This window comes from Myripristis murdjan, chromosome 14, assembly GCF_902150065.1.
Source record: "Myripristis murdjan chromosome 14, fMyrMur1.1, whole genome shotgun sequence".
NCBI classification, from domain to species: domain Eukaryota; kingdom Metazoa; phylum Chordata; class Actinopteri; order Holocentriformes; family Holocentridae; genus Myripristis; species Myripristis murdjan.
Window position 1 is genome coordinate 34743440 of NC_043993.1, and position 27737 is coordinate 34771176.

General features: G+C 41.6%; 1 protein-coding gene across 2 annotated transcripts; it reads left to right on the forward strand.

Annotated features, from left to right (window-relative positions):
• The first annotated feature begins 22 nt into the window (after nt 1-22).
• LOC115371114 (14-3-3 protein epsilon-like) lies at nt 23-23275 on the forward strand. Of its 2 annotated transcripts, XM_030068263.1 has the most exons (7): nt 23-287; nt 7916-8115; nt 10296-10402; nt 11635-11841; nt 15220-15356; nt 17415-17469; nt 21512-23275. In XM_030068263.1, exons 1-6 carry the CDS (start codon nt 224-226, stop codon nt 17420-17422), a joined length of 723 nt encoding a protein of 240 aa, XP_029924123.1. In that variant the 5' UTR covers nt 23-223; the 3' UTR covers nt 17423-17469; nt 21512-23275. The 2 variants fall into 2 exon arrangements, with proteins under 2 accessions (XP_029924123.1, XP_029924122.1); XM_030068262.1 differs by lacking the exon at nt 17415-17469 and having other exon boundaries at nt 27-287.
• Nucleotides 23276-27737: the final 4462 nt, after the last annotated feature.

Here is a 27737-nt window from a genome sequence, read left to right on the forward strand (position 1 = left end):
AGCACGTATCGGGTGAAGGGGGGGAAGACTCTGCGTGGGTTTCCCGGATGGAGTCCCGGCGCCATCTTTACTCCAGTGCTACCGGTGGCTCGTCGGTTACGGCGGAGGGGACGCTGCTGCTGTTGCTGCTCCACCACTAGGACTCGCCGTCTGGGACTGATTAGCCCACGCTGAATCCTCTCTTTCCGCCTGGCACCACCAACAGCCTCGATCACCGAGCACCATGGCAGAAAGAGAGAACTATGTCTACCAATCCAAACTCGCCGAGCAAGCGGAGAGATATGACGGTAAGGCTGCGGGCGGATCGGTAACTGTCACTGCGGAGCGGCTGTCCCCCTGCGCCCCTCCTCACGCTCCCTACGCAGGGGGCTCGGAGACACAGGTACGGCGGTTCCGATGGATTTGTTTGGCGACAGGACACAAAATGGCGGAGTTTGTTTTCAATTATTAAACGTTTCAACGGCCAGATTTTGTCGTGTGTTACCGGGGAGGAGCTGTTTGCTGGCCCCCGGTGCTCTGTCACAGGCTAGACGGAGGGCTCGCCGCTCGCTAGCTCAATGGCTGCCTCGGTAACGTTAGACAGGCTGGCGAGGCTCCTGCATGGAGACAGCGTCAACGCCGAGCTCCATTCATAATTGTGGTCATTTCTGGGTTGCCTCGCCAAACGCACATGCGTCAGAAATGCGAATTAAGAATTAGACGCCTTCTGAATACAGAGTGGCCCACGGGTGTGTTCAGGATGGGGTGAGCTCACATCCCGCAAAAAAATCTCAACTTCTGGAACTGATTCACGCCGCTCGATCCCACCCCGAAATGCGTTTTGGTGGATGCACATTGTAGGAGTTACTGTCCACCAGATGCGTAGGGTTTAACCGATCAGCAAGGCGACATGTAACTGTCAGGTGTGTTAGTGGAAAGGCAGTGTGGTGTGTGGACACAGGAGCGCACCGGTGCAAGTGAACCGTGCCGTGTGTTGTTTCCACAGCCAGGCTCGCCATGCCACCGTCTGATGGCCGACCTGGGCTCACCGATTGATGGGTGTAGCACCAATGGCGCTGCAGTGATGGGTGGGGTATAGAGTCACGCTAATATGTGATTTGCTGCTGAAGGGCAGCGTCGCCCAGAAGTTCAGCTGCAGACAACTTTCCTCTGCCACCAGTGATGACTGGAGGTCCTCCTCTTCACTGGGGCTCCACTGGACCGTCCAGTTGTCGCCAATTCAAACAGCTAGTTGGCATAACCACAGCTTTTCTTTTATATGGCGAACACGGGATGACGAACTGTGCTTGCACATCCAACAAGTGTTTCCGTGACTGTTGTATTTTTTCTGATAGCAGAGACATGGCTGCAGCCATCTATTACTGGACTTGGCTATTCAACTAGCAGAATGCACGATGCTTTCTAGTCTGCCCTGCACCGAAAGGACTGAGCCTAATTTCGTTGCATTATTATACGTATATGATTGTGCAATGACAATAAAAATCTATCTATCTATCTATCTATCTATCTATCTATCTATCTATCTAAGGTAAATTGTTTGTACCTGACAAGTTTCGGCTACCTTGCTTCTGCAGCCTTCATCAGTATAAAAAGAAAAGAAAAGCTGTGGTTAACATTAATTTGTAGGCCAAATGAACCTTTTTAATATAGCTAGTTGGCATGTACAGCAACACAGATTCTGTCCCACATGTTTGGTGATGGCATGTACACTGCGTTTTATCAGTGCATTTGAACTTGGTTTCACTTGCCTTGCATTTCTTTTTGGATTTGGATCGATTTCCTTTATGGAAAACAGGCCTACGGCAGCGTTGGCAGACATAGCTTATAGTATGTGACATGCAGACTTACAAATGGCGCTGATTCAGCAGTGTGATTTATTATAAGAAGGCTAAGGAAAATCCTGCTGTAGAAGTTTTATAATCCACTCACGCTAAGTGTTTCGGCAAGGACACAGCATCACACTTCACAATGCAGCTGAAACAAGTAATCGATTGATCAAGTAATCAGTCGAATTGATGAATCGTGTGAGTCTTTATTGTGTGGAAACATCAAAGATTTGCTGGTTATGGCTTCACAAATGTAAAGACTGACTGGCTTTTCTTAGTTTTATATTATAGCAAAATGCAAGCGGCTTTTGTAACTTCGGTACATCTTCTCTGCAGATGTGTAGAAACAAAAAGACAAAATTTATGATCATTTGTTTAGCTCTTCCATGTTTTATATCTCTCTGTGTTGATTCTGTCTTGTGTCGGTGTGATGAAGTTCTCTGACCGAAACATTGTCGTTCTTCTGTGAATAAAATCAGCACGTTTTGTAATGAAATAACAATGAAAATAATCCCTCGCTGCAGCTGTGCTTAACAATGTAATTGATTAACTCCCGAAATGTCAGGTGTTTCCATCCAAAATGTTTAAGTGCATTTTGAAAGCTCAGCATAGAAAATGTAATTAAAGCAGGCTTCCATCAACTACATTATGCAAGTTATCCCATAAAGGGCGCCTTAATACTATATAACCAAACGCCGAGAGCCGAACAGAAGATGGAGCGATTGAATGAGCTTGCTGTAGGAAGAGTGGTTATTACAGCCCTCAGCCAGATAGACAGATAACTGTATTAAATGCAGCCAAGAGATGCCAGGGAGGGCTTCAGTAGTCCATTTTATGAGGGCTGAAAAAGCTGTACCACTATATACCTAGAAGCGTCTGGTGTCGTGCCGTAGATTGCCCTCTACAGAATGCCTCCTTCGCCACTCCACTGCACTTAGACTGATTCCAATTCAGCAAACGGCGCTGGTATTAGAAATTTGAGCTTAGAATAAGAATGATCAGAACACAAGCTGTGGCTCTTTTGGTAGTGTAACGTGGCAATCCACGGCACCACACTGGCACTCAAAATGGTTGTGGTGGGCTAGGCGCGTTTCACAGAGCAGGTTTTCTTGTGCCCAGATTCAAAATTTGCATTGAAACAGGCGAGTGGAAATCCAGCTACACCCAGAATCAGAAATACCTTATTGATTTCTGAAGGGAAATTGGATAAGGACCACTAATCCTGGGGGAACTTGTATGATTATAGTGTGAAGGAGTAATATATTATTACGTTAAGACAACATGTGCTCCAGCAGCAGGCATTAATATGTACACTGCCACAGCGCCCACAAAATCAGGCTTTGGTGATGGAGACCCACTCAGAGAAAGGCTGGTAGCACATTCACTGTAGGACAGGAGTTGCCACTTTGTTATGCCTGCATTGTTGTCCATTATTACCTCCACCAGTGCAGTTGGACAGGGCTTATGTTTTCACCCCGTTACATTTGTCTTTCAGCAGGATATGTCAGTGGAGTTCCATGAATCTTTGCGTAAAAGTTGGTCATGGGGCAAGGAGGAACTGATGATTTTTCACAGTGGTGGGTGTGATTAACTTCTGGGGAATATCTAAGACGTGGAATTGGTATGTCATGACAGTTGCATAGTGTTGGTAGTATGCCCTCTACTGAATGCTTTGTAGTTACCATTGATATAACTTATTAAAACCGCTTGTGTGCCACATCTGGCTGTAAACACAGCTGGGATCAGTTGGCGGTCTCCCCTGTAGAACTGAATCTGTGGTTTCCACACACCACATGACCATCCAGACATGGGATAGTGAATATCAGAAATAATCACTACTGCTTCAGAATCTTGCACAACTCTGCAAATGGAAACCTTAACTCTGTGACTTCATTTTGTCAAGAAGTCCTTTTTACATAGTAATGGGGGGGTTGTACTTCAGGAGCTATTATGTAAAAGAGTTGAGGGACAGGACACCAGAAGCACCTGTGCAAACACATCCAGTGGCTGTAGAGTCTATGCACCAGAATATATTTACCATTCATCTCTTATCCACATTTTAAAATGTATTCTTTGTTTGACATTTAGTTTGCGAGTTGCCCTTCAGCAACCAGCACCTGGTCAGCTGATCACTGAGTTACTAGCTGTGTTTCCATCAATCATTTTTTATTCACGTTTTCAGAAAATTCTTGATGGAAATATCAAAAAATCTCAAAAATGCAACTGAAAGCTTACATGCTTGCATGAGGTGGTCAAACCTATTATTCAGGAAAAAGAAATGTGATAATTTGGGATGGAAATAGATTAAGCAAATACAGTAAAGACAGGATTTATTGCTTGAATTACTCTTTGACTTCTGACCTGGGACAGACAGCTGCTGTCATAGTGATGAGGGCGACGTCAGCAGGTACAGGTGGGCAGATGAAGAAATCAAGACAGTCCCTTGTCTGATATATGCAGGAAACAGCAGTGCAATGTCATTTTCTAAACACTGGGAAATTCAAATGGAACAAAGCATCATTGCAAAAGCAGACAGCCATGTGGCTAGCAAACAAACTGGTTGCCCTTAGCAACAGTCAGATAATGATGATAATGACGTAGTATCTTAATTTGCTTATAAACTAATGCACCTCAATTTGCTTGTTTTTTGTGAAATTTCATTATTCGCTTGCAGTGTATTCACAGCTATTGGTACTGATCAACAACACTATCAAGTCCATAAAGACGCTGTGGCCATTTTGTGCTGTGGGGTAGAAAAAACCTTATTTATTGCCGACTCCATCCAGTAGATCCCCTTCAGTTTCTCAGTAGAATAAAGTGTGCCTCATTGCTGCTACGTTGGCATCCATTGGTATTCTCCTCAAGCAGTTTGGCATGATGTGGCTGGTGTTACGGCCGACTTACCAGATCATCTTGCTTGCAAGGCAAACAAAATGTTTGAGCCGTTTCAAGAAGTGGCTGAGGTTAGATGAGTGCAGGCTGGACTGGAGAGCCGAGTGATGGAAGCAGCACTGTGCTCTCCCTGGCTTCTGACTGTTGCATATCAGGTTTCGCCAGCATGCTATATGCAGCCCTACTATTGGCTCCTACAGATACACCCTGTCTCCGAAGCTAAAATCTGTGTGACTGCCACTGTGCTACCTGCAGATGGCTTTCTCCAGCATGGACGTTGGAAGGCCTTTTCCGCCGGTGGAGTCACATTTGTTTTTGCTCAAAAAGACAAAGTGCTTTCAACGATTGCAGTAGCAAATTTTCTGCTGCATCATCGGGCATGCCACACCCAGTGCCACTTATTAGTTACTGGAAAGCAGGGTATATTGTGGAATTTTCACATTGTCAGATAGTATGTTATATTATTTCATCCTTATTCATGCTGACCCAATGGAAATTAATGGCTACATGGAATTTGTCAATGACTGTTGTGGAACCAGTTTTGATTAGAGACCCCTTATCGTGTTTGGTCAGGGAAATGGTGTCTTCTGTCAAATTTTTGTCTTTGCTATTTGACCCCTGGATTCTTCAAAGCCTATGTTTTTTTTTTTTCATTTCCGATTGGATCACTTTGAGGATGTGGAATTTAAAAAGGAACTCACTTATCTAGCTCACTCCTCTGGTTCACTATTGTGGCATCTTATGTCCATAGGTGATGAAGGCCTGCATTAAGCGAGTGCGTACTTGGGCAGCGCCCCAGGCACTCCATTTACAGAGCGCAGAGGACAACAGAAACCTCCCGAGGTTTGGCACCGTGGGTTCAATTCTCCATATATAAATGGAAAGAAGATGTGCTCACTTTGAATGCAAAAGCAGATCAAAACTGCTCTTCCCTCCCGTGAGATTAATGCTGTAGTGTGCAGCTGCAAGTGTATGAATATGTTTTGCCCTGTAAATGTGGATTGGGATTTCTAATAAACTCATATATATGCTCAGTATGTCTTAGAATAATTAATGTCTTAAAACCTTCCACTAAACAGTAAATCAGAATCAAAGGAAAACTGAACTCTTAATTAAGTTAATGAGAATTCCAGTTGTCAGATGGAGCAGCTTGTTCATAATGTTCTACTACACACCTTTAAACAGAGAAGAAGAACTAATGAGTGAAATATAGTCTCTAGTTGGAATGAAAACCTGCAGGCTTTCGTCCCTCTGTGGAACAATGGATACCTACTCCCGTTCTGCCACGAGACAGTAAACAGATCAACAACTGAAGGGGAAAATGCAAATAAATGAAGACTAACCTATTTAAGCTAATGTAGAGCACTGAATAGGAATAGAGGCTGTGTCATCAGTGCGCCATCCTATATGTTCTTATATACAGTTCATTTGATTTATCAAGCTGGAGGCATTTTTTCTGAGGGGATACAGATGAATGCTGAACTATTATATTTTCCCAATACTGTATTGAGTCTGTATTCCCTTGTACTGATAATATCTACTGTACATCTCCTTTTCATAGCACACTGTGTTAGGCAAATGCATTGTGCCAATTCTGTTTTAAGAAATTGGAATGGGGAATTGTGAATAAAATTTTTGATTCAGCCTGTCACCTAATTTACCATACAGTATGCTCCATATTTTATTTGTCTCTCCCAATGTTATGCAGAAGGTTGTATGGACACGTTTGGGAAGACTGCAGGGAGTTTACAGTAACAAATGAAATTTATGAGCCCCATGGCCCAGCGCTGAGCCTGCCCCGACTGTCAAAACTAAATGAAACATGAGCGCAGGAAAAAAAAGCTTAGTGCTCAGAGTAATTTTGTTTGAGGAATAAACCTCATTCACTCCTTCAGGTTGTGTGTTCACTCCAATATGGATTTCTGAGTGATTGCAAGCTCCAATATTGCTCACAGAGATCAAGTTCCCCTCTTCTGTAAGCGCACAGGGCTCTGACTTTGCCTGCTAGAAGAACCAAAGCACAGCACAGTGCCATGTACTGCCTCAGCAGGCCTGTTACACATGTGCAAGGTCTCACTTATTAAGGGGTTTATCATGGAAATGCAACGAAAAACCTAAGCTGCACTCATGTCATGTTGGAAAAACGTTTGGAATGAATTAAAGGACCATACCAGTGATCTTAACTGTTTTGCACTTTTACTACAAAGTATCCCCACTTGCAACAAACCATTTTGCAAATCATGTGAGAGTATTATAAATAATAATAATAATAAAATACAATAAAATAAAACATAGGTTTATGAAAAAAAAAGATTTTCAAATTAGAATTTTTGGTTGAAACACCCACCTTTTTATAATGTAGCATTAAAGTTGCAACATTAATATGATGTCATAAAAGTTGTCGCTATTCATAAACTACTGAACTGATAATTCACTGTGGAAAGCAAACATTTCCTCTCTGGCATAAAATGGTATTTTACAGCAGAGAGGCCGTTTCACTCCTCCCAATTTCAGGTTGTACAGTGCTGCTGCTTTTACGGAAAACTAATGTGGGCGACTTTATTACGGATATGGAATACTGGTGTGAAGAAAGTCTCTCAATGTTGATTTTTATGTCATAGTGGACTTAAATGACACCAGTGGCTGAATTGAAAGGTTGGAAAATGACATCACAGTTCTAAAGGGTGTTAATTTGTAATTCTAATCTGCAGCCAATCAGTCGTGCTGCATTCAAGTCTCCTGGGAATAACCAATACCACGACGTGACAGAAGCATGAACTCTGATAGAAATGTTCCACTGCTCCTGATCTGTTTTTTCTCACTTGATACACATGTACTTAGCGACAGAAAGAGCGAGGTGATGAAAAATCAATCAATTGTTGTTGGGTTTTATTGAAGTTGATATATCAGTTCTGCTGCTTGACTTAAATGTATGAACTTCCTCACGGCTGCACCATGAATTCCCAAGTGTTTACCCTCAGAAAACCGAGGAGAGGAGCATTTTCAAAAAAGGAAATTCCTCTCCCACTAAATGTGGAAGCACACATTTTCTCTCTGCTGCTTCCCCCAGAGGATTAAAACTTGGCACTCCATTTTTTTTTTTTACTTTTTACCACTTTTTGTGACAGATGCAGACATATTTGACTCCAGGGCTGTCTGTGTCTCATGTCTTTCCCTGTGTTCTTTTTCTCTGTCAGAAATGGTGGAGTCCATGAAGCTAGTGGCCGGCATGGACGAGGAGCTGTCTGTGGAGGAGAGGAATCTGCTGTCAGTAGCATATAAGAATGTGATCGGAGCCAGAAGAGCCTCTTGGAGGATAATCAGCAGCCTCGAACAGAAGGAGGAGAGCAAGGGTGGAGAGGACAAACTAAAGATGATCCGGGAATACAGGCTAACGGTCAGCCACGGGGATAACACTGAAGTTGATTAACTGTTTGCACACACTGCAGCCAACTTGGCTCATGGGTTGCAGTAATCTGATTTTGAGCCGTGTGGGAGTGTGCATCAGTTTACTGTTCACATTCACACCTCCCATGTTGAGTTCAGGGAAGGTAAAGGAGACGTTGGCTGATAACTCCGAAAGAAACGTAAACAGACTGATCAGACTAGGAATATATTAAATTGGAGAGCCTAAACACGTATTTCAACCAGCATGCAGGTCTGCGAAACATTTGCTGTATATTTGAAAACCTAGAAAAGGTTGATTTCACTGCTGTGGCTGACATAAGGTGCTTTGTGTGGTGACTAGAAAAGCACTGTAGAAATGCAGTCCATTTACAATTTTGTTTTCTCTATGCAGACAACACGAATGGAGGCTTAGATCAAAAATTATTTTCGACATATTTCTCAAAGCTGGACTACATTAATATTTTAGAACCTAAAGGTTGTTTATACACACATTTCAGGGGGGGAAATTTATTTATTTTGATTCAAGTTTTACATTTGATTGTAATGAACCAAAACCTTACATGTTGTGTTTTTATACCCGATTACAGCTCTGTGCCACAGCAGCTAAAACCTTTTTCCACAAAACTTTACAAAGCAAACATGCATAAATTAGGTCAGGCTATTCTTTCATAGTCTACACTTGACTGTTTTCAAGAGGTCTGACTCGAGAACTAACCGTTATGCAGATATTTTGAGCAGGTTAGTCCCTGAATGTCTGAAAATCAAACACCAAGCCAGTTTTACCCCTATGGAGTAAAGTACCTAGTTCCCACATGTTACTAACTCAAGGCCACGCAGTATTATCTGATGGCCACTCATTTAATTATTATGAATTAGGTAGCATTAATTACAAATATAAACAGAAGAAAAGAGACAGTTACTTCATTTCAAAGATGTTCATTCCTGTAGTCTTCTGTCCTGCAACTTTTTCTTTAGGAAGCTTTCAGTGGCTGGGATCAACTTCTGGTTGACTTTTGGTGAGAAATCCACTCGCCAAGTCTGGCAAGTTGTGTTTCATGAGGCTGAGTAACTTCGCTAGGGAAACAAGGAAATCTGATGACCGATGGTTGTGAAAATGAGATTAGATAGATTTTCAGTGCTCTGTTGATCATGTTGCTTGCGGAGCTACACCGTGTTCAGACGGGACGCGTCATGTCAATTTTCTAGCGCCAGAATCAACAGCTTAAACTACCCAACCACCTCCACATAGCTACATACACAAAAACAAACGTGAAGTAATTAGCAAATGAACTAGATAACCTCTGTGCAAGCTAGCAAGAGACTTTAAGGCCTAACTGAAGAAATCAGCAACTCAACAAAACATCCCTGATAGATTCACCACGGCTGACCTCCCTCATTCTTCAGTTTGTCTTTAAAATCCCAACATGATGGCCGTACAGCACTGGATCCTTCTGCACTTTGATGATCTGTCTTTCCTCGCCTCCGGTGTTTGTCTTTTCTGACAGGAGAAAATCAGACCTGTGGTGGGAATTCCTTCATACTCTGTGCATCATGTCAAAAAAAAAAAAAAAAAAAAGCCCTAAAACACTTTGTAAACAGGCATGTCTGTCAACGGCAGATTTAAAGCGAGTGCCAGCGTCAAGTTATTTGATAGATGCGAGAGGTGTGAACAGATGCACTATTTAATATGGAAAACAGAATTTACTAGCTGATGCCCTGACGTGACACATGCTGTGTGAACACGGTGTTAAAGCATGGTTATTCTCCACATGAGTGAATTGAACATTCAGGTGCAATTATGATTTTCACAATGAAAAATCCATTTAGTCTGTATTTATTCAGCAGTGGTGCTGGAAAACAGCAGGAAAACTTCCACCACCACCAATGAAATATTCCAAAATATTCCTGTTTTTCTCATAATCATTGTTTTTACTAAGATAAACTAATCCTAAAATGTTTTTATATGGACAACCCGTGCTAGAACAACTTAGATCGCAATGGAGATGGATGTTTTGAGTAATGTCACTTCTTTGTGCTGAATTCGACTACTTATGTAAGTTGTGTCTGCCTTTGGTTTTAGTTATTTCTAGACTTCAGCCTCCCATCTGTGGTTATGTCTTGTGTGACTCCAGTTAATTTACAACCATGTTTGTATTTTGTTCGTCGCAGGTGGAGACGGAGCTGAAATCAATCTGCAACGACATTCTGGATGTACTGGACAAGCACCTCATTGCATCTGCCAACACGGGAGAGTCAAAGGTTTTCTACTACAAAATGTACGTGCGGGGGGGAAACGACACCACATACTGCTCTCTGAGGCAGGACACGTGGGTCTGAACAAACTCCATACCATCAGGCACATGTCTGCACAGTTTCAGCTCACCATATTGTCAGAGAAAGAATAGTAACGGATTCCCTTTCCTCCTTTATTCTACATCAGTCAGTATTTTTATCCCCAAGATGATTTTTGAAAACATAATCCGGCGGTTCACACCAAGTTGGCCTTGTCTCTAGATATTATTTACCGAGGTTACATTTGCACCTGACATTTAAATGTGACACCATTATATGCATTAAAATGGGATTTCCTCTCCACTCTTCAAAATGCAGATTGCTATGCTCCTCTTCTCCTCTTGTCACATTAACGTCCTTTAAAATTATGAGTGAATGCCTCGTATCGCTTGTTCTCCGTCTACCAGTACACTGACATCACCGTCTTGATAAGCATGTGACCGTATCCCAGCCTCCTGCTGCCTGTTTAATTTGTATGCGCTTACTGGGCAGGTTCAGCTGCTTAAGTAGATTTCCAAACACCATTAAGTTAAAAAAGAACACAAGTTCATTTAATTTTTTTATGTTCAATAAATTGCTCACCAATTAATGAGATGTTATTTTTTTGCAAGGTGTCTAAACAGCATGATTACTACACTGCAAAAACGCAAAATCTTACCAAGATTATTTGTCTTATTTCAAGTCAAAAATGTCTTATTACTAGTCAAAATTTCTCATTACACTTAAAATAAGACATGATCACCTCAGAAGTAACTTGTTTTTAGACAATTGTCTTGTTTCAAGTGAAAATTTGCTTGTTTCATTGGCAAAATTTATTTCTTGTTTCTAGCTCATTTTCACTTATTTCAAGTGAATTTTCACTTTTTCCACTGGCAAATTTTGCCAATGAAACAAGCAAATTTTCACTTGTTTCAAGTGAATTTTCAAGTTGAGATATTTTGACTTGGTAAGATTTTGCGTTTTTGCAGTGTAAACAGTGGTAGGAGTGGTGATCAATGCAGATATAAATTGACTGGAATGTGGTCGTATTTGTGTACATATAAGGTAATATTATCATAATCTCAGTAATCAGTGTTAATATTGAAATGAACTATGATGCAGTTCTGAGTGTTTTAGGTCTTATATGTCCAACTGGATTGAGCCAGTGAGACCTGGTGATCAGTAGATGTTGAAACCAGATTCCTCCTCTGATCCCAGGTTTTGCCTCTGTTTTCAGGAAGGGGGATTACCACAGGTATCTGGCAGAGTTTGCCACGGGCAATGACAGGAAGGAGGCAGCGGAGAACAGTTTGGTAGCCTATAAAGCCGCCAGCGACATCGCCATGATCGAACTCCCTCCAACACACCCCATCCGCCTGGGACTGGCCCTCAATTTTTCTGTTTTTTATTATGAAATTCTCAACTCGCCAGACCGTGCATGCAGGTGGGTACCATTTCTTTCTTTATGCAGTTATCTGTGAAACTGTGAGGGATCTGGTTTTTCTCTGTTTTTATGACTTCTAGCCTTTTTAAACATTCCCATTATTCTGCGATAAATAGTAGTCCTGGAAAGACGGAATGGAAAGAGGATCTCAGCTCATTCTCATTACCTGAGCATCACGTATTGCAGCTTGGTCACAGGATCTTCACACACGAGGCCCAAGTTCGATTCCCATTTCCAGCCACACCTTTTACTATTTGATCGAGACCGTGTCCAGTTTCTGTCATTAAGCCTAAACCTTCAATGTTTCCCCAACCCTAACCAAGTGGTTTTGTCGCATAAACCGAACCATGTGGCACTGACGTGATTAAAATCTAGAGAGCACGTTGCATCTCAGCCTGACGCCAGAGGGTGCCTTTGGCATCGGTATCAGAAGTGAAAGGGGCATGATCAAGATCAGTATTTAACGAATTGGGAATGACAGTGTCGAGCAACATCCTGACTTGGTATGTAAAAGTCAAGTGCCAGTGCTCATGTTAGTTTGAATATTTTGAAAAACTGTAGAGGGCTAAGAAAGACAGCATCTATGTGAATTGGTCTGTGAAGTCTTTCTCTTGCTCTCAAGGCATAAACAGTCGTGTGGTGGACTGGTGGCACAGTTGGCTAAAGTACAGAACATGTACGCAGGATGTCGTGGGTTTGAATCCGACCTGGGAACCTACTCACTCATCTCTCCTCTCTCTCTCCATAAAGAGAAACTGCTTTGCTGCAGGGAACTGAAGCCATGCCAAGGCAGGCTGCCGTTTTATTAGTTGGCCCTAAATCAGTCAAATAAATACAGTAAAACTAACATTTGATGATGAAAGAAGCCGAGCATTCAAATGCAACATTTTCACCGAGGGATTTTCAGTGCTGTCATTTATCAGAAGAGACTCTAAGGTAAATCTTTTGACTAATACCAGTGTTCCCTAATTTAAAGAACCTCTCCTCCATATTTTACATGGTTTCATATAAATTTGTGATGTTCATTGCGCTCTACTTTGGTTATTAATTTCTTGCCTCCCAGAATGTTTTTATTAAATTGGATCATAATTAGATTGGGTAAAGGCAGGAAATATGACAGCACAAAAACTTTAGTTAGTGCTGCTGACAGCGGCGTTGGAGCATTCTTGTATATCCATGTTGAATAGATGGTAATGTTTTCTTTTCCCCAGCATTGTCGTGTAGTGTTTGTGTCCGTTATCCGCTCTCTCTAGCTGTTTCTTTTAATCCCTTAACCTGATTATGAAAACCTGGTTTCTCCTTTTACACGGCAGTTCAGAAATTGGCTAACTGCCGCACACGAAGAATAACCCGATTACCAAAGTGCGTGTAAATGCGCCCGAGCCGGCTTGCTCAACACAAAATCACAAGCTCTCCACTTCAATTGCACTGTTTGCAATTAATGATGACATAATTTTTAAGTTGTTGATAATCTGTCATGCCAGTCCCATTGAGATAAGCACATCACTCCGTCCGTAATAGCAGTGTGCTTTTTGTGTATTGGCTTTGGTGCAGAGTCATCCTCTTTGTGGACGCAGCAGCGCCATCAGCTGTGCGTCTGTCTCCGCTTTGACTTGAGGGAAAAACAAAACGCAGAATTGACCGAGGCTGTTGTCTCAGGGCATCCCTGGTCTTCAGCACGTCCGGCTTAAGCACATTTTATTTCCTTGTCTTCCTACTTTAGCAGCTGAGGCTGTGTGAGAGGCGATTGTTACTTCAACTCGAGCTAAAGCCGCTGCTGGACACACGCCAAAGACTCAACTTGCTGTTGGGTTTGGTGCAACGTTATCGCCTTGCCAGACAAGTCTTGCAAGTTTTTCACCTTATGAGAAAGCCTTTGTCTTTATGCTCTTTTTACTGGGAAGTTTGATTTTTTTTTTTAATATATATATATATAGGGGAGAGTGGGGTAAATAGTGCCAATTTTTACTTAAAGTGCCTTTAAAGCGAGGGGATTACAGTAATGCCTCCAACTAAAATATGCACATATAGTTTAGGATGTTGTGCATCCCTGGGAACAATCACTTTGGATCTTATATAAATTGTTTGAGAAATATAGCTTTCGAAAAAAAAGTGGTTTTGTGGCACAACTTGCCCCCAGTGTGGGGTAAATTGTGCCATTAGAGAGAATACACTGGGATAAATTGTGCCATTGATAATTGAAGTAAAACAGATCATTTTAATCTCATAAATGATAATGCTATATAAAAGCAAAGCAAATTCAATACAAAATTATTTATTTAACATTTATTTATTATTTTAACAAGATCACAGGCCACTTTTCTATAACAAGGCCGAGCGCCACATGAACACATATCCAGAACAAAATAAAACTTCCAAAATGAGCACCTGCAAATCATCTTCATCTGAATCTGAATAGTTTTAGTGATCAAAGGTAAGAAGACAATGTACAATAACATTAAAATACAATAAATTAATATATAGTGTATAATCACAAGTTGTGCCACTGGCACAATTTACCCCAAGGCCCTTTGGCACAAATTACCCCAAGCCCACCATTTTGAAAAAAATGACTCCCCCAGCTGTTTTGAGCTAACATCATGCTAACTGTATAGACTCATGGTGTAGCTTACTAAAGGACTAAAACCTGTGTGAACTGTTTTCAGAATTTTCTATAATTGTTCAAACACAGCAATCAAAAAACCTTGATCATGGAAATTTTATTTTGAAGGGCAAAAAAATGTTTTTTGAACTTAAATGTGCTTTCCTCTCAAGCCATGTGTCTCCCTTCTTTGCAGGATGAGTGAAATGGATGCCTCTTCAAAAATATGTGGTCACATGACCAACTTCTTCTATGGTTTTCTAGATAACAGGGGTGGCACTACTTGCCCCTTGGCACAAATTACCCCACTCTCCCCTATATGTTGTAATATCACAGGGCAACTTAGATAATGCGAAGTCTTGGAAATTGTGAATGTACAGTTGTCTTCTGTGTGACACATTAAGCCATTCGTCAGCTTCACTGACAAAATGTGGCAAGTTAAAAGGTGAGAAAGGCGTCATTCTTTACGGGTTCTGATACGTATTTAATTTAGAACTGGCTTCGTCTTGCCCCAGAAATTGCTTGGAGGACATGTTAAAGGTTTATATGCATCTTTATTGGCAGACAGGTTGGCAAAGCAAACTTATTTCTCACAGCATCTTCTACACTTTCTCCGATCTAATCTGCACTGTCTGTCTAATCCTTACAGAGTTTGCTTCAGAACTCACAGGCCAATGAAGTGACACCTGTGATGTGATGCTCTAGTGACGCCTGTGTGTTGTATGTGTTTGTTGAAAAACGTGTCCGTACTGTCATGTGTCTTTTTTTGCCATTAGGTTGGCGAAGGCGGCGTTTGATGATGCCATTGCAGAACTGGACACGCTGAGCGAGGAAAGCTACAAGGACTCAACACTTATAATGCAGTTGCTACGCGACAACTTGACACTATGGACCTCAGACATGCAGGGAGACGGTGAGAGACCCATTCCTTTCTACTTCATATGCACATGAGTGGAGCTGGTTTGACCTTCTCAGATCAGTTTTAGATGTAAAGCACCTCTATGAACTCAAATGAAAGTCACTCCCAGGATCACCGTTTGCTACAGGTGTGTTCCACTGGCTGGTACAGGCTTACCAGTTCTTACCTGGCGGTGAGGGCAGAGCAAAGTGTTGAAAAGAACGTATGTGACTTTAGCTGTGAAAACACACAATAAATTAACCATTACTGGCTCTTCATCAAAGCCAAACTTAAAAATGATCTCTGTGTTTCTGTAGCGTTGGATGGTAATCCAGTGACAGTCTCACTGTGATTTAGTGAGAATATGCACAGGGTGACGTTGGCAAAACTGGCATGTTAGGGCTTTGGAGTGCAGCCGGTCATTCAGGAGGGCAAACTTAATTGCACAAGCTTTCCCACTTCGACTTCTGCTTCAGCTACATCAAGTACTGCTTAAGATACTCTCCCTGCAGACCTGGGATCTGTAAAAAGCAAACTTGACGGGATAAATTATGTACCACTTGGCCTCCTTGCACCATCCTTACAGACATTTTGAAGGGATTTGGGCTTGAGAGATTGGCTCATGCAAAATCGTCTAAGGCTTACAATGCCCTTTTCTACTCCATCAAATGACTGCTTAAAATCGATCTACTTTGTGTGGCCATTATAAAATGTTCAAATCGTTCTATTAGTACAGTAATGAGAGATGGAAAACGCGTTCCGTTGACTTACATCTGGTGATGTTTAGGTTTTGTAAAATCAAAGATGACATCGCTCACCAACAGATCAAATTGAATGTAGCTGATATTTAGACGTTGCTGGTGCTCCTGCCTTGAGGGCTCTTTCCCTGTTGGAAATGTAATAAATATCAGGACTTGTGGTAGGTAAATATTATGTATATTAGGTCCTAATATTTCATGTGTTAACTCATAAGGCTGGTTGTTGTCATGTCTAATGATGCAAACCAACTGCCCTCTCTCTGTTGGAAGACAGAACGGGCATGGGTGAGAAAAAGTCCTGTCAGTGTTTGATGACTTCATTACTGCCGCCACCATTTCTACCAATTTGACAGATTTGCTTCTATTTTCAATGCCAGATAATTCCCGCTTATTTGAGCTCTTACATTTCCTTTCCATCAACAAGAACCTGGTACTAGCTCAAAATTGGTTCAACTCGCAAACCTTCTGAGAACCGGTTTACTTTTCCACGGGCTGGAGCTGGCAAGAGCGCAACGTCATGACATCAGTGCAGGCAGAGCAGAGATCTGAACCAGGCCTCGGTCTGTCTTGGTGGAAAACACTGATAAAGCTCACAGATGGCGAAGCTGCCTGAGTGACGGCCCGACTGAAATCAAGATTACATGTTGAGCAGGTGAACGCGGGACAACTTGAACCTGCTCCTGAGGCCAGCTCTGGCTCGTCACTACGAAGCTTTACGTGAGCACAAATCCACTTCTGTGAAAAACTTAAGAATAAATATGCAGCATGAGTTTTTTCTCATTCTTACATATACATAAGGATAATCTGTCCAGCCCTGCCCCTTATGTATAAATGTAATTAAATATGTAATATGCATCCAAGTCATGTTGGTCACTGGTGTGGTGAAGGTTCCTCCCAAACCATTTCTATTTTAAAAAGCCTGTAAAACCTGCACTGATGTTTTTCTCTCTTGTTTAATTATTTATCTTTTAAAAATAGGCAGCATGAGTCATCTTGTTTCTAAATGTTGTTTGAGAAGTGTTTCCACGGCGGCAAGAATAAAATTCTTGGTGGGAAACATAAAATCCCGTGAAGCCTCTGAGGCGTCAGTGCAACACGATCAGCGTCGGCGTCGCTGAATGAGATTAAGATGTGAGCTGTGGATCCCTCCCTCTCTCTAACCTTTCTCCTCAGCACAGCTCTCTCTCTCTCTCTCTCTCTCTCTCTCTCTGAACTCCATGTCATCCTCTCCTCCTTCCCTCCTCTACCTTCTCTCCGTCTGTCCGCCCTCATGGTCACTGCTCTAACGTCTCATCTCTCCCCTGTTCCTCTTCAGATTCTTAAGGACAGCCCCCCTCCTCCACCCCTCCTCCATTGTAGAACTGTATTTTGTAAGTCATTCTTCCTGTTTCGGAGGTTTTTTCCCTCTTCCTCAAGCTCTCCCCCCTCCTCCCTCACCAACCTGCCAGCCTTCACTAACCCTGAGCCACGGTGTCACTCCCAGCCTTGTTTGAGACTTTCGAGGGAAAGACAGATGATAGCCTTCTCCAGCACCTGGCCCCCACCTCTTCATGCATGAGTGGAGCTGAGTGCTGTGTTTCAGAGTCTCCAGGGTGTCTGCAGGTCTCTCACAAGTCCAACTGTCTCACATCCTGTGATATAAACTCCAGGGCTTAGCAGGTCTTAATGCAGCCAAATGAGGTATTTTGAGTCTTAAATTTACTTTTGGAAATGTGTCGATTTCATGGAGTGCTGAAAAATAAAAAAAAATGAACCCAGTCGCACAGATCTGCGTTCTCATAGGTCTGCAGATGCTTTGATTTTCAGATTCATTTCAGCTGTGAAACTGGACTTGGCTCGATCTGGTGTTTAAAAATGTCCTTAAAGGTCTAAAGGGTGGATTCACCTGAAACATGTGTTGAGTTTGTTTATTCAAACTCAGCACCGTTTACACCTTTTTAGCTCTGTTAATTTGACCAAGTGACAACAATCACAGTCAGGCACCAAATAACTAAAATAAAATAAAATAAAAAATGAAGGTGAGCCTGTGTTGTCTTTCAAAACCTGCAGTGTGGTTCCTCAGGAGTGAGGCTGGAATCAGACGAGCGAAGAGAAACTCCACCAGCCTGGTTTCAGACCTGAGAATCACACATTCGCTTTAATAAAATTCTTGAAATTCATGATGTTTCCCAGTTCAAGAGCGATTTCTCAGTTAAAAACCGAGCTGGGCTAATCGGTGCCGTTGTAGGGCGGGACAGATGTTGTTGCAGTGAAGCTGTGTCAGATTATTAGCTCACACTGGCTACCAACATGAGAGCGGATGATAGAAGTTTTGGTGCTGCAGTCAGAGTTGTTTTATGTAACTAAACTAAAACCACTAAAGCTGAGCACAGCATGAGAGATGGAGATGGTTTGAGCGCTCTGCTGACAGGATTTAGTCAAAGTGTTTTAACTAGTCCTGCTGGAAAGGGCCCCTGGTTTCATTTGTCTTGTGAGCCTAAATGAACCGTCAGCCCAAACGAAGCAAACGTTCCCTCCCAGGTTCAGACCGGAGAAGCTGAGCTGTAGGTGTGAGGTGTGAACGTGATGAACCTGCAGACACCCTGCTCTCTGAGCGGCACACAGGAAGCAGCCCCTGACACTTCTCACCACAAACAGCCTGCCGCCGTGTGAACCGGCTGCACACGGCACCGGGCCGGCAGCAAAGAGCCCCAACACGGTTTCCTGGAGAAACCTGCGACGCCCAAGACAAACTAACAGCATGCGAGCCTGCTGCTCTCCACCTCCCGTGGCTTTCTCACATCCCAGTTAGCTGTGCGCTAATGAGTACCATTATTAAGGTTTCTATTTTGATCATGATAGATTCTCAGGCCCTTTGTTACTTGTGCCTTTTAATTCCTAACTACACAGATGCCTCTGCCATCTCTATGGAAACCTTTCTAAGCAACCCGTCACACGGGTTCAAAAGGCATTTTACCCCCCGCTCAAACTGACGCAGGCTTTTTGAACTCACTGAAATGACTAACTCTTCCTCTCCGGGCTGCACACTGGCAGCATGGACCGGCAGTGTGTGCACCGGCTTGATTTGTGGCGTGATAACTGGCCTGTGCACCAGTAAAGCAGTGGGACCCCCCCACCACCACACACACAGACACACTCACACACTCACACACACACACAGCATCATGTGCCGAGATGATGGTGGTGGACAAACCTCACACAGCTGAGGCGAGTGTGTGCAGCCGTCGTTTTCCTGCTGGACGCTGAAGTCAGACGGAGTGCGCTTGTTATCCTCTTGGTTTTTTATTTACCCTTTGAACCTTCACGAGTGTGAGCGGGCTCCTTATTTTGACGGGTTTTATTTCATCTTCCGAACAACACTCACTGTTTCTTTGTATTTAAAAAAAAATCGGGGGCAATTTGCATGTAAGTTTTTACTAATTTCTTGTTAATTTTCCAGTAATTTTTTTTTTTTTTTTTTTTTTTTTTTTTACTACTTTTCAGATTATTTTCTTGTTTTTTTTTTCAGTAGTTTCTTGCTTATTTTTGGGTTACTGATTTGCTAATCACCTTTCCCTCCATGTTTTTGAAAGAAATCATGCGAAAAGGATTCAACGAGACGTGTGACGCTGATCCAGCATCACTGATCTGAGTGCCGAGCAAACACTCTTGGTTCCTTTCACACAAAAAAAGCAACAAGCAAATGAACAAAAAGGACCTGAAATTGAGCAGGAAACTAATTTATAAAGAAGAAAGAAAAAACAAACCACCTGAAATTTAGAAGAAATACATAATTTTTTTAAATTAGGCTGTAATTTGAAAGCCAGACAAAAAGTACCCCATATTCTTTGAAAATGAAAATACAACAGACAAACAAAAACATATCAGAAAAGTATTTATGATTATATTCTACCACAGAATTAGCCCCCCTCTCCCAAAAAAATGAAAAATGAACAGAACAAAACTTAAACTTTGTTCAGTGGGTTAAATAAAACCTTAAAAAACAAACAAACAAACCAGCCTGCTGCTCTGTGGGTTCAAAGGGTTCGCCTGCTGATCCAACACGGGGACGTTTCGTGAAATGAGCACCGACTCTGAGGTTTACGTTCTGTGCTGCGGACCAGAATCATGTGACAGTTTTAATGTGACAACACACGAGTTGGACTGAGGAAAGGTGAGCTAACTGCTAAATTTAAGTGAACGAAACAACCTTGGCTAAGGTTAGAGACGCTTCGGGTCATGGTGAAACATTAATTCACTGCATTAACGCCCAGTGAGAGGAGAGGAAGAAGAAAAGAGATGGTGTTAACAAGTTCACGTATTAGAGCCTGGAAAACTGGGCCTTTTTTCACTTGTTCAGACTAATGAAGTTCAGTCAAACTGAAATAAGTGAGGTCGCAGTTTATGATTTTTAAAAAGTTTTTAAGGATTTTAAAAACAGCATTAGCACTACAACTTGAGCTTGAAACCTAACTCAGCCCCCGACAGTGACAGATTTGGGACAAAAATACGAGTTTCCTCCCCCCCCAAGCGCCACATCTGCATAAACTGCTCTGCTCTCATCATCATCAGCTCTCAGAGAATACACACTTGAGTTTTTTTAACCAGTGGAGGCTTTACCAACGAGAGAAACTGAATCTGTGGACCCAAACATGTCACATTGCTCCGGCCAGACGTCTGACAGCAACAAACTGCTGCCGGCTTTTTGTCTCCTTTTGCGGGGAATCGGCTTCAGATGCGAGTAACTCGCTGCGTTAGCGCGCAGTGCTCGTTTCACGAAATCTGTGACCGACCTCGCTGGACCTTACACTGCAATGACTCAAAATCTTACCAAGATTATTTGTCTTATTTCAAGCAAAAATGTCTTATTACTAGTCAAAATATCTCATTACACTTAAAAAAACACATGATCAGCTCAGAAGTAACTTGTTTTTTAACAGTTGTCTCTTGTTTCAAGTGAAAATTTGCTTATTTCATTGGCAAAATTTGTTTCTTGTTTCTAGCTAATTTTCACTTATTTCAAGTGAATTTTCACTTTTTCCACTGGCAAATTTTGCCAATGAAACAAGCAAATTTTCACTTGTTTCAAGTGAACTTTCACTTGAAACAAGTTAAAATTGTCTAAAAACAAGTTACTTCTGAGGTGATCATGTCTTATTTTAAGTGTAATGAGATATTTTGACTAGTAATAAGACATTTTTGACTTGAAATAAGATAAATAATCTTGGTAAGATTTTGACTTTTTGCAGTGTAAAGCTCGCCGGGCACGGGTTCTCCTGATTGTTCGGGTCACCGGCCGCCCATTCAGCCCAGCTGTTTGAGAGAAAGTTTTAAAAATGCAAATGAATTCCAACACCCCTGACTCTACATGTCTCTCTCTCTCTCTCTCTCTCTCTCTCTCTCTCTCTCTCTCTCTCTGTTTTGGTTCATCAGGTGAAGAACAGAACAAAGAAACAGTGCAAGATGTCGAGGACACCACCAAGTGAGACTTATCGGCCAACACGAGACAAACCCTCCCGTTCCTCTCGTCCTCCCGCATCTCTCTCTCTCTCTCTCTCTCTCTCTCTCTCTCCTCAATCGCTAGCTCCATGTGCCCAGTGAGAGTTTTCAATGGGGTTTATACTGCAGCCCATTCTCTCTGTCCCGCCCCCCTGCTCTTTCCTTCCTCCTCCTCCTCGTCTAGCTCCAAGCCCCTCGCGGCTCCCCAGGGTTATCGTTTGTTTCTACTGTTTGTTTTTGCTCCCCCTTTTAAACCACCCTCGTAAATAAAAGTGACAGATGGGGTTTTTTTTTTACTCGTGTTGTGGTATGAACTGCACCACGTGAGCGCCTCGACCCAACCCTTCACCGGGACTGTTACCCTCCAGACAACACCATTTTGAGCTGAAAAAAAAAAAAAAAAAAATCTTAAGAATCGCCCTCTTTCCTCGCTAACTAGTGGAACTACTTTGTGTCGGTATCACTACGCCACGGCTTCACGGGGAGCTGTGGAAAACAGCGACACCGAGACAAAGTAGTTCCACCAGCTGGCAAGCAAGAGGGCTGGAGAACGACTGTGTGTTGTTGTATTTGTTGTTGTTGTTGTTTACTCAGAGTGGTGTTGTGTGCTGGTGCAGATCCACGTGACTGCGTTGGGAAAAGAGCGGTCGTGGCGAGGCGCGAGGAGCAAACGCCACCGCACGGGCGAGAACCACAACCGTCACTTGAAGAGAAAAAAAAAAAAAAGTTTGGAGCTGTCCCAGAGGTTTTATTGTTGTTGTTGTTTTTTTTTTTTGTTTTTTGTTTGTTTTTTTTTTTTTAACTCCTGTTGCAAGCCTATAGCCACAAGGTTCGTGTCATCATTTTTTGTATCTTTTTTTTTTTTTTTTTTTTGCTTTACTGTGCTGTATCATCTGTTGCCAAGTATGCTTGCCTGTATTTGTACCACATGTATGGAAGGCTTTACTGTAAAATGTGTGTGTGTGTGTGTGTGTGTGCGTGCGCGTGGTCGAAGGAACCACGCGGTCCATCCTCCATGCTTTTGTCAGTCTCTGAGAATTTCTGGTTTGCAAAAATGAGGGAACGGCGGTGATGCGTGGTTTAAAAGGGACACGACACGCTTTTTTAGAAAGAACTAAGTGCCCTGTTTACTTTGTGGTTACCCAACCGACTCTTTCATCACATCAATGGGTTTGTGTTTTATAAAAAAATGACAAATAACAGAATGTCCCCCTTCCCCGAGCATCACTCTCTGACCTCCATTCACGTCCACTCTCGGACCAAGTATTGTGCTGCGAGGCTGTTGCGCTTTTGCTCAAGGCAGATAGTTAGGTAATGGCTTTTCAGCGGATGAAAGCAGGGGGGTGGCAAGAAACGCTCAACACTCTGATTGTAATGTAATGCAGTTTTGCATCGGCACTATATAAAACGTTTGGGAAATAGAGGCCTGCTGTATCTTATCCCCCCCTCCTCCCCCGACTCTGTTCCATGTTTTCCCCTCTGTATCTCAACTCTCTCTCTCTTTCTCTTCTCCTGGTCACCTTGTTCTCTCTCTCTCTCTCTTCTGTTCAGTATGTGTAACGTGAATCTGATTTGTACTACTGGATATTATGACCGGAGCCACAACTACCATCTGTATTCTTACTGAAACACAGCATGGACTTAACATTAAACTTCAAATACAAAAAAAAAAAATAAAAATAAAACAAGTTAAATTAACCTGCAGGAGATGTCTGCTTCTTTTCACATGAATAAATGGGCTTTAAGGTTTAAGGTTGTAATATAATATATTTTGTGAACACTAGAGGGCAGTGTAGGTCAACAGCTAAAGCATGCCTGCCTCTCTGTGAACACATTATGATCACAGTAATGAAACAGTTTTCATCCGTTCACCACCGTCTCCTGTGCAGCAGAGAAACGTTTCTGGAGCAGCGACATGAGGAGAATTTTCCTCCAAGTCCCTGTCAAGTCCTTCATGCTTCATGAAATGCAGCTCACATTAATAAAACCCTTTTTGTTTTCTTCTTCAGGTACGCCGATGTAGAAACACGTGCCAGTTACTGTATTAAATACCATCATCAATTACTTCTTGAGCATAACAGCATATGTTTAATATACCAACTAATGGCAGGAGGTGTTGGTAGGTTTAATTTATCCATCGTCTTTCTTTTTTTTACTTTTTGTCTTTCCAAATTTGTCAGTTTTTTTTTTTTTTTTCGTCAGAGTCAGCATTTCCGTTATGAAACTGTGTTATGACACTAAATCTGACTTAAACCTCATGCCTCATGCTGCAGCCACCTGTGGGGAAAATGTCTCCTGTACATCAACCAAACTCATGTTACACCAAACTCCCTCCCCTCACCCGTCCCAACTTCTGTGGGGGGAAAAAAAAGAAAGTCACAGATTTATGATGAAAAGACGAATAAAACACTCAGTTACCCTATGTAAAACTGACCTGTGCACTTTATTTACCTTTTATGCTTTAATGCTTCACTGAACACACACACTGAAATAATCAATCAATCAACAATAAATCAGCATGAACACGGCGAATTAGGCCGATACTCATTCTGTCATTCAACATTTATCTAAACCTCTAGGATCACTGACAGCATGCACTTATTTTCAGCACAATGCCAACATGTATGTGATTGTACAGTCTAATATGGCGGCGTGTTAGGGCCACTGTAGAGAGAGAAAAAAAAAAAAACACCAAGCCGGAGGAGGGCGGGTAATACTCAGAGAAAAAAACTCTCTGACATTAAAGTTATATATTTACAAGAAAAAACTCAAATTCAGAGATTAAATCATAAATTTACAAGGAAAAAAACTCAATACTCTGAGATTAAACCGGTACATTTACGAGGAAAAGCTCAAAAACGTATGAAAAGAAAACGCAAAAATTCTGATATTATAAAGTCACAAATTTGCAAGAAAAAACTCAGAATTTCCGAGATTAAAGTCAACAATTTACAAGAAAAAAATGGAATATTCTCTGAACATAAAGTGGTAATTTTAAAAGAAAAAAAAAATCAAATTTATGAGACAAAAACTCAAATGTATGTGATTGTACAATTTTGTGTGACGGCGTATTAGGGGAGAAAAATGACTGAAAACTCATTAGATTAAAAATCTCAAATTTATGAAAAAAGAGAACTAGAAAATTCAGAGATTAAAGTCAGTTACCCTATGTAAAACTGACCTGTGCACTTTATTTACCTTTTATGCTTTAATGCGTCACTGAATAACAAGATATATTTGGTTGAAATTTCTCTTCAAAAGGTCTGCAGCAGCATTAAACGTAATTCTGCTCTGATCTGCTGCAGGCTGATCGATGGAGGATTTCAATTTAAATCTAAATGTCGATGGAAAGTTTTACCCTCAATTCATTATTCTGAGACATTTTGATCAAATAACATGAGTAGTAACAGTGGCAGCACGATTTGCCTTTAAAGTAAACATGTATATATTTATAAGTTCATATTTTTTCCATGAAGTCAGTCTAAAAGTAAACATAGTGCTTGTGACCGTCAGCAGCTTCCAGTATGACGGCACATCAGGGCCACTGTAGGAAAAAACATTACAGAGCCCAGGGAGGGGGGGTGATAGTCTGAGAAAATTCACACATTCATGAGAAAAAAAAAAAAAAAAAAAAAAAAAAAACTCATTCTGAGATTGTAAAGTCCCAAATTTACAAGAAAAAACTATAAAAGTATTAAAGTTGTAAATTTACGAATTTGTGACGGTATTTTTCCTTTATTTTTCATAAATTTACCACTAATCTCAGAGGATATCCATTTTTTTTCTTGGAAATTTACAACTTTAATCTCAGAAATTCAGTGTTTTTTTTTTTTTTTTTTCACAATATTACCCCCCTCTCCAAGCCTCCATAATTTTTTTTCTCCCTTCAGTGGCCCTAATATGCCGTCATACTGTATAAAAAAAAAAACTACTTTCAGCTTCGTAAACCCCATATGCCTGAACTCTACCCAGCACTACACACACACACACACACACACACACACACACACACACACACACACCTTCTCACATCTCATCAGCCTGTAATTGGTACTTGAATTAAAAAACAGTCCTAAACATGTGTCGGTGCTCTCGCCCACCTGTTCTGCTGTCTAATCGAATAAGATTGATGCGGACATTATGATGCACTGTGTGTGTGTGTGTGTGTTAGACTGTCTGCTGCCACTCTGAAACACACACACACACACACACACACAGCATGGTGTGTGATTGCAGAGGCAGCCCTGTGTTGATTTGTGATGGAGTAAATGAATCCTGCTGCTGCTGCTGCTTTAGTGAAGCTGCCATTTTGCTGCAATGTTGCATCAGCTGATAAGCAGCCATGCTAATGTGAGAGCTGGAGCAGGGAGGGGAGGGTGTGTGTGTGTGTGTGTGTGTGTGTGTTTGTAGGTGTGTAAATGCGTGTGTGGACAAAGAGGTCGCAGACTGATTATGGCCAGACAGTGTGTTGGCTGCAGGCGGAGGTCAGCTGAGGATGTGGCTCCTCTTGTGAATTAATGTCACTCATCATCGGCTCGCTCGCCGCCTCGTCCCAAATAGGATCTGAAGGCTGCAGATACGAGTATTTTTGGATTGAAGTCACCGACAGGCGGTATCTTTAAACGTGACACCGGCAAACAACGAGCCTCCGGACGGTTTGTGCTTTTAGCGCGGCTCGCCGGTCGGTCGTGGAGCCGGAAACCGACAGAGTTCACCGGGGCTCAAACCGGATCAGACCCGTTCTCCGGGGGGGGAGCGGAGAGACGAGCGGGTCGCTGCAGAGCCGGGACGCTGGAGTCAGACCGACGGTTTACAAACTGAGATGCTGTCAGGTTTCTGTCTCACTTTCACAGCGCAGCAGCTCCCAGATACACACACACTGAAATAATCAATCAATCAACAATAAATCAGCATGAACACGGCGAATTAGGCCGATACTCATTGTGTCATTCAACATTTATCTAAACCTCTAGGATCACTGACAGCATGCACTTATTTTCAACACAATGTCAACATGTATGTGATTGTACAGTCTAATATGGCGGCGTGTTAGGGCCACTGTAGAGAGAGAAAAAAAAAAAAACACCAAGCCGGAGGAGGGCGGGTAATACTCAGAGAAAAAAACTCTCTGACATTAAAGTTGTATATTAACAAGAAAAAACTCAAATTCAGAGATTAAATCATAAATTTACAAGGAAAAAAACTCAATACTCTGAGATTAAACTGGTACATTTACGAGGAAAAGCTCAAAAACGTATGAAAAGAAAACGCAAAAATTCTGATATTATAAAGTCACAAATTTGCAAGAAAAAACTCAGAATTTCCGAGATTAAAGTCAACAATTTACAAGAAAAAAATGGAATATTCTCTGAGAATAAAGTGGTAATTTTAAGAGGGAAAAAAATCAAATTTATGAGACAAAAACTCAAATGTATGTGATTGTACAGTTTTGTGTGACGGCGTATTAGGGGAGAAAAATGACTGAAAACTCATTAGATTAAAAATCTCAAATTTATGAAAAAAGAGAACTAGAAAATTCAGAGATTAAAGTCATAAACGTACAAGAGAAAACTTGAATATTCTCTGAGATTACGGTGGTACATTTACAAGAAAAAAAAAACTCACAAATTTGTGAGAAGAAAACTTGAAAATTCTGATATTACAAAGTCACAAATTTGCAAAAAAAAAAAAAAAACCAACTCAGAAATTCTGAGATTAAATTTGTAAATTGATGAGAAAAAAGTTAAAAAATTCAGAGATTTTAAAGTCACAAATTTGTGATTTTTTTCCCCCCAGAATGGCACTAATATGCCGTCGTAGTTTCATACTTTCCAAAACAATATTTGTTTTTTGAAGCTAAACACAGTTGGATTGTGTTGCAGACTCAACAGACGCTGTGGCAGAGCTAACAGTGAGGTGACTGTACGTTACTGTACGCATGATTATAAATCAATTCTGTAAAAAAGTAATTTTGATTACTACTCAATTACTGCTGCAGAAGAGTAATTCAATTACTGGGGGAAGTAATTTTTATGATTTTTCTTTTCTTAAATCCTCTTTTTAATGCACATATTTTTGCGTTGCTGTTGCAGTGTGGACATTGCTGTCAAATTTCATCTATCATTGTCAGTGTTGGTCACGTTACTTTGAAAAAGTAACA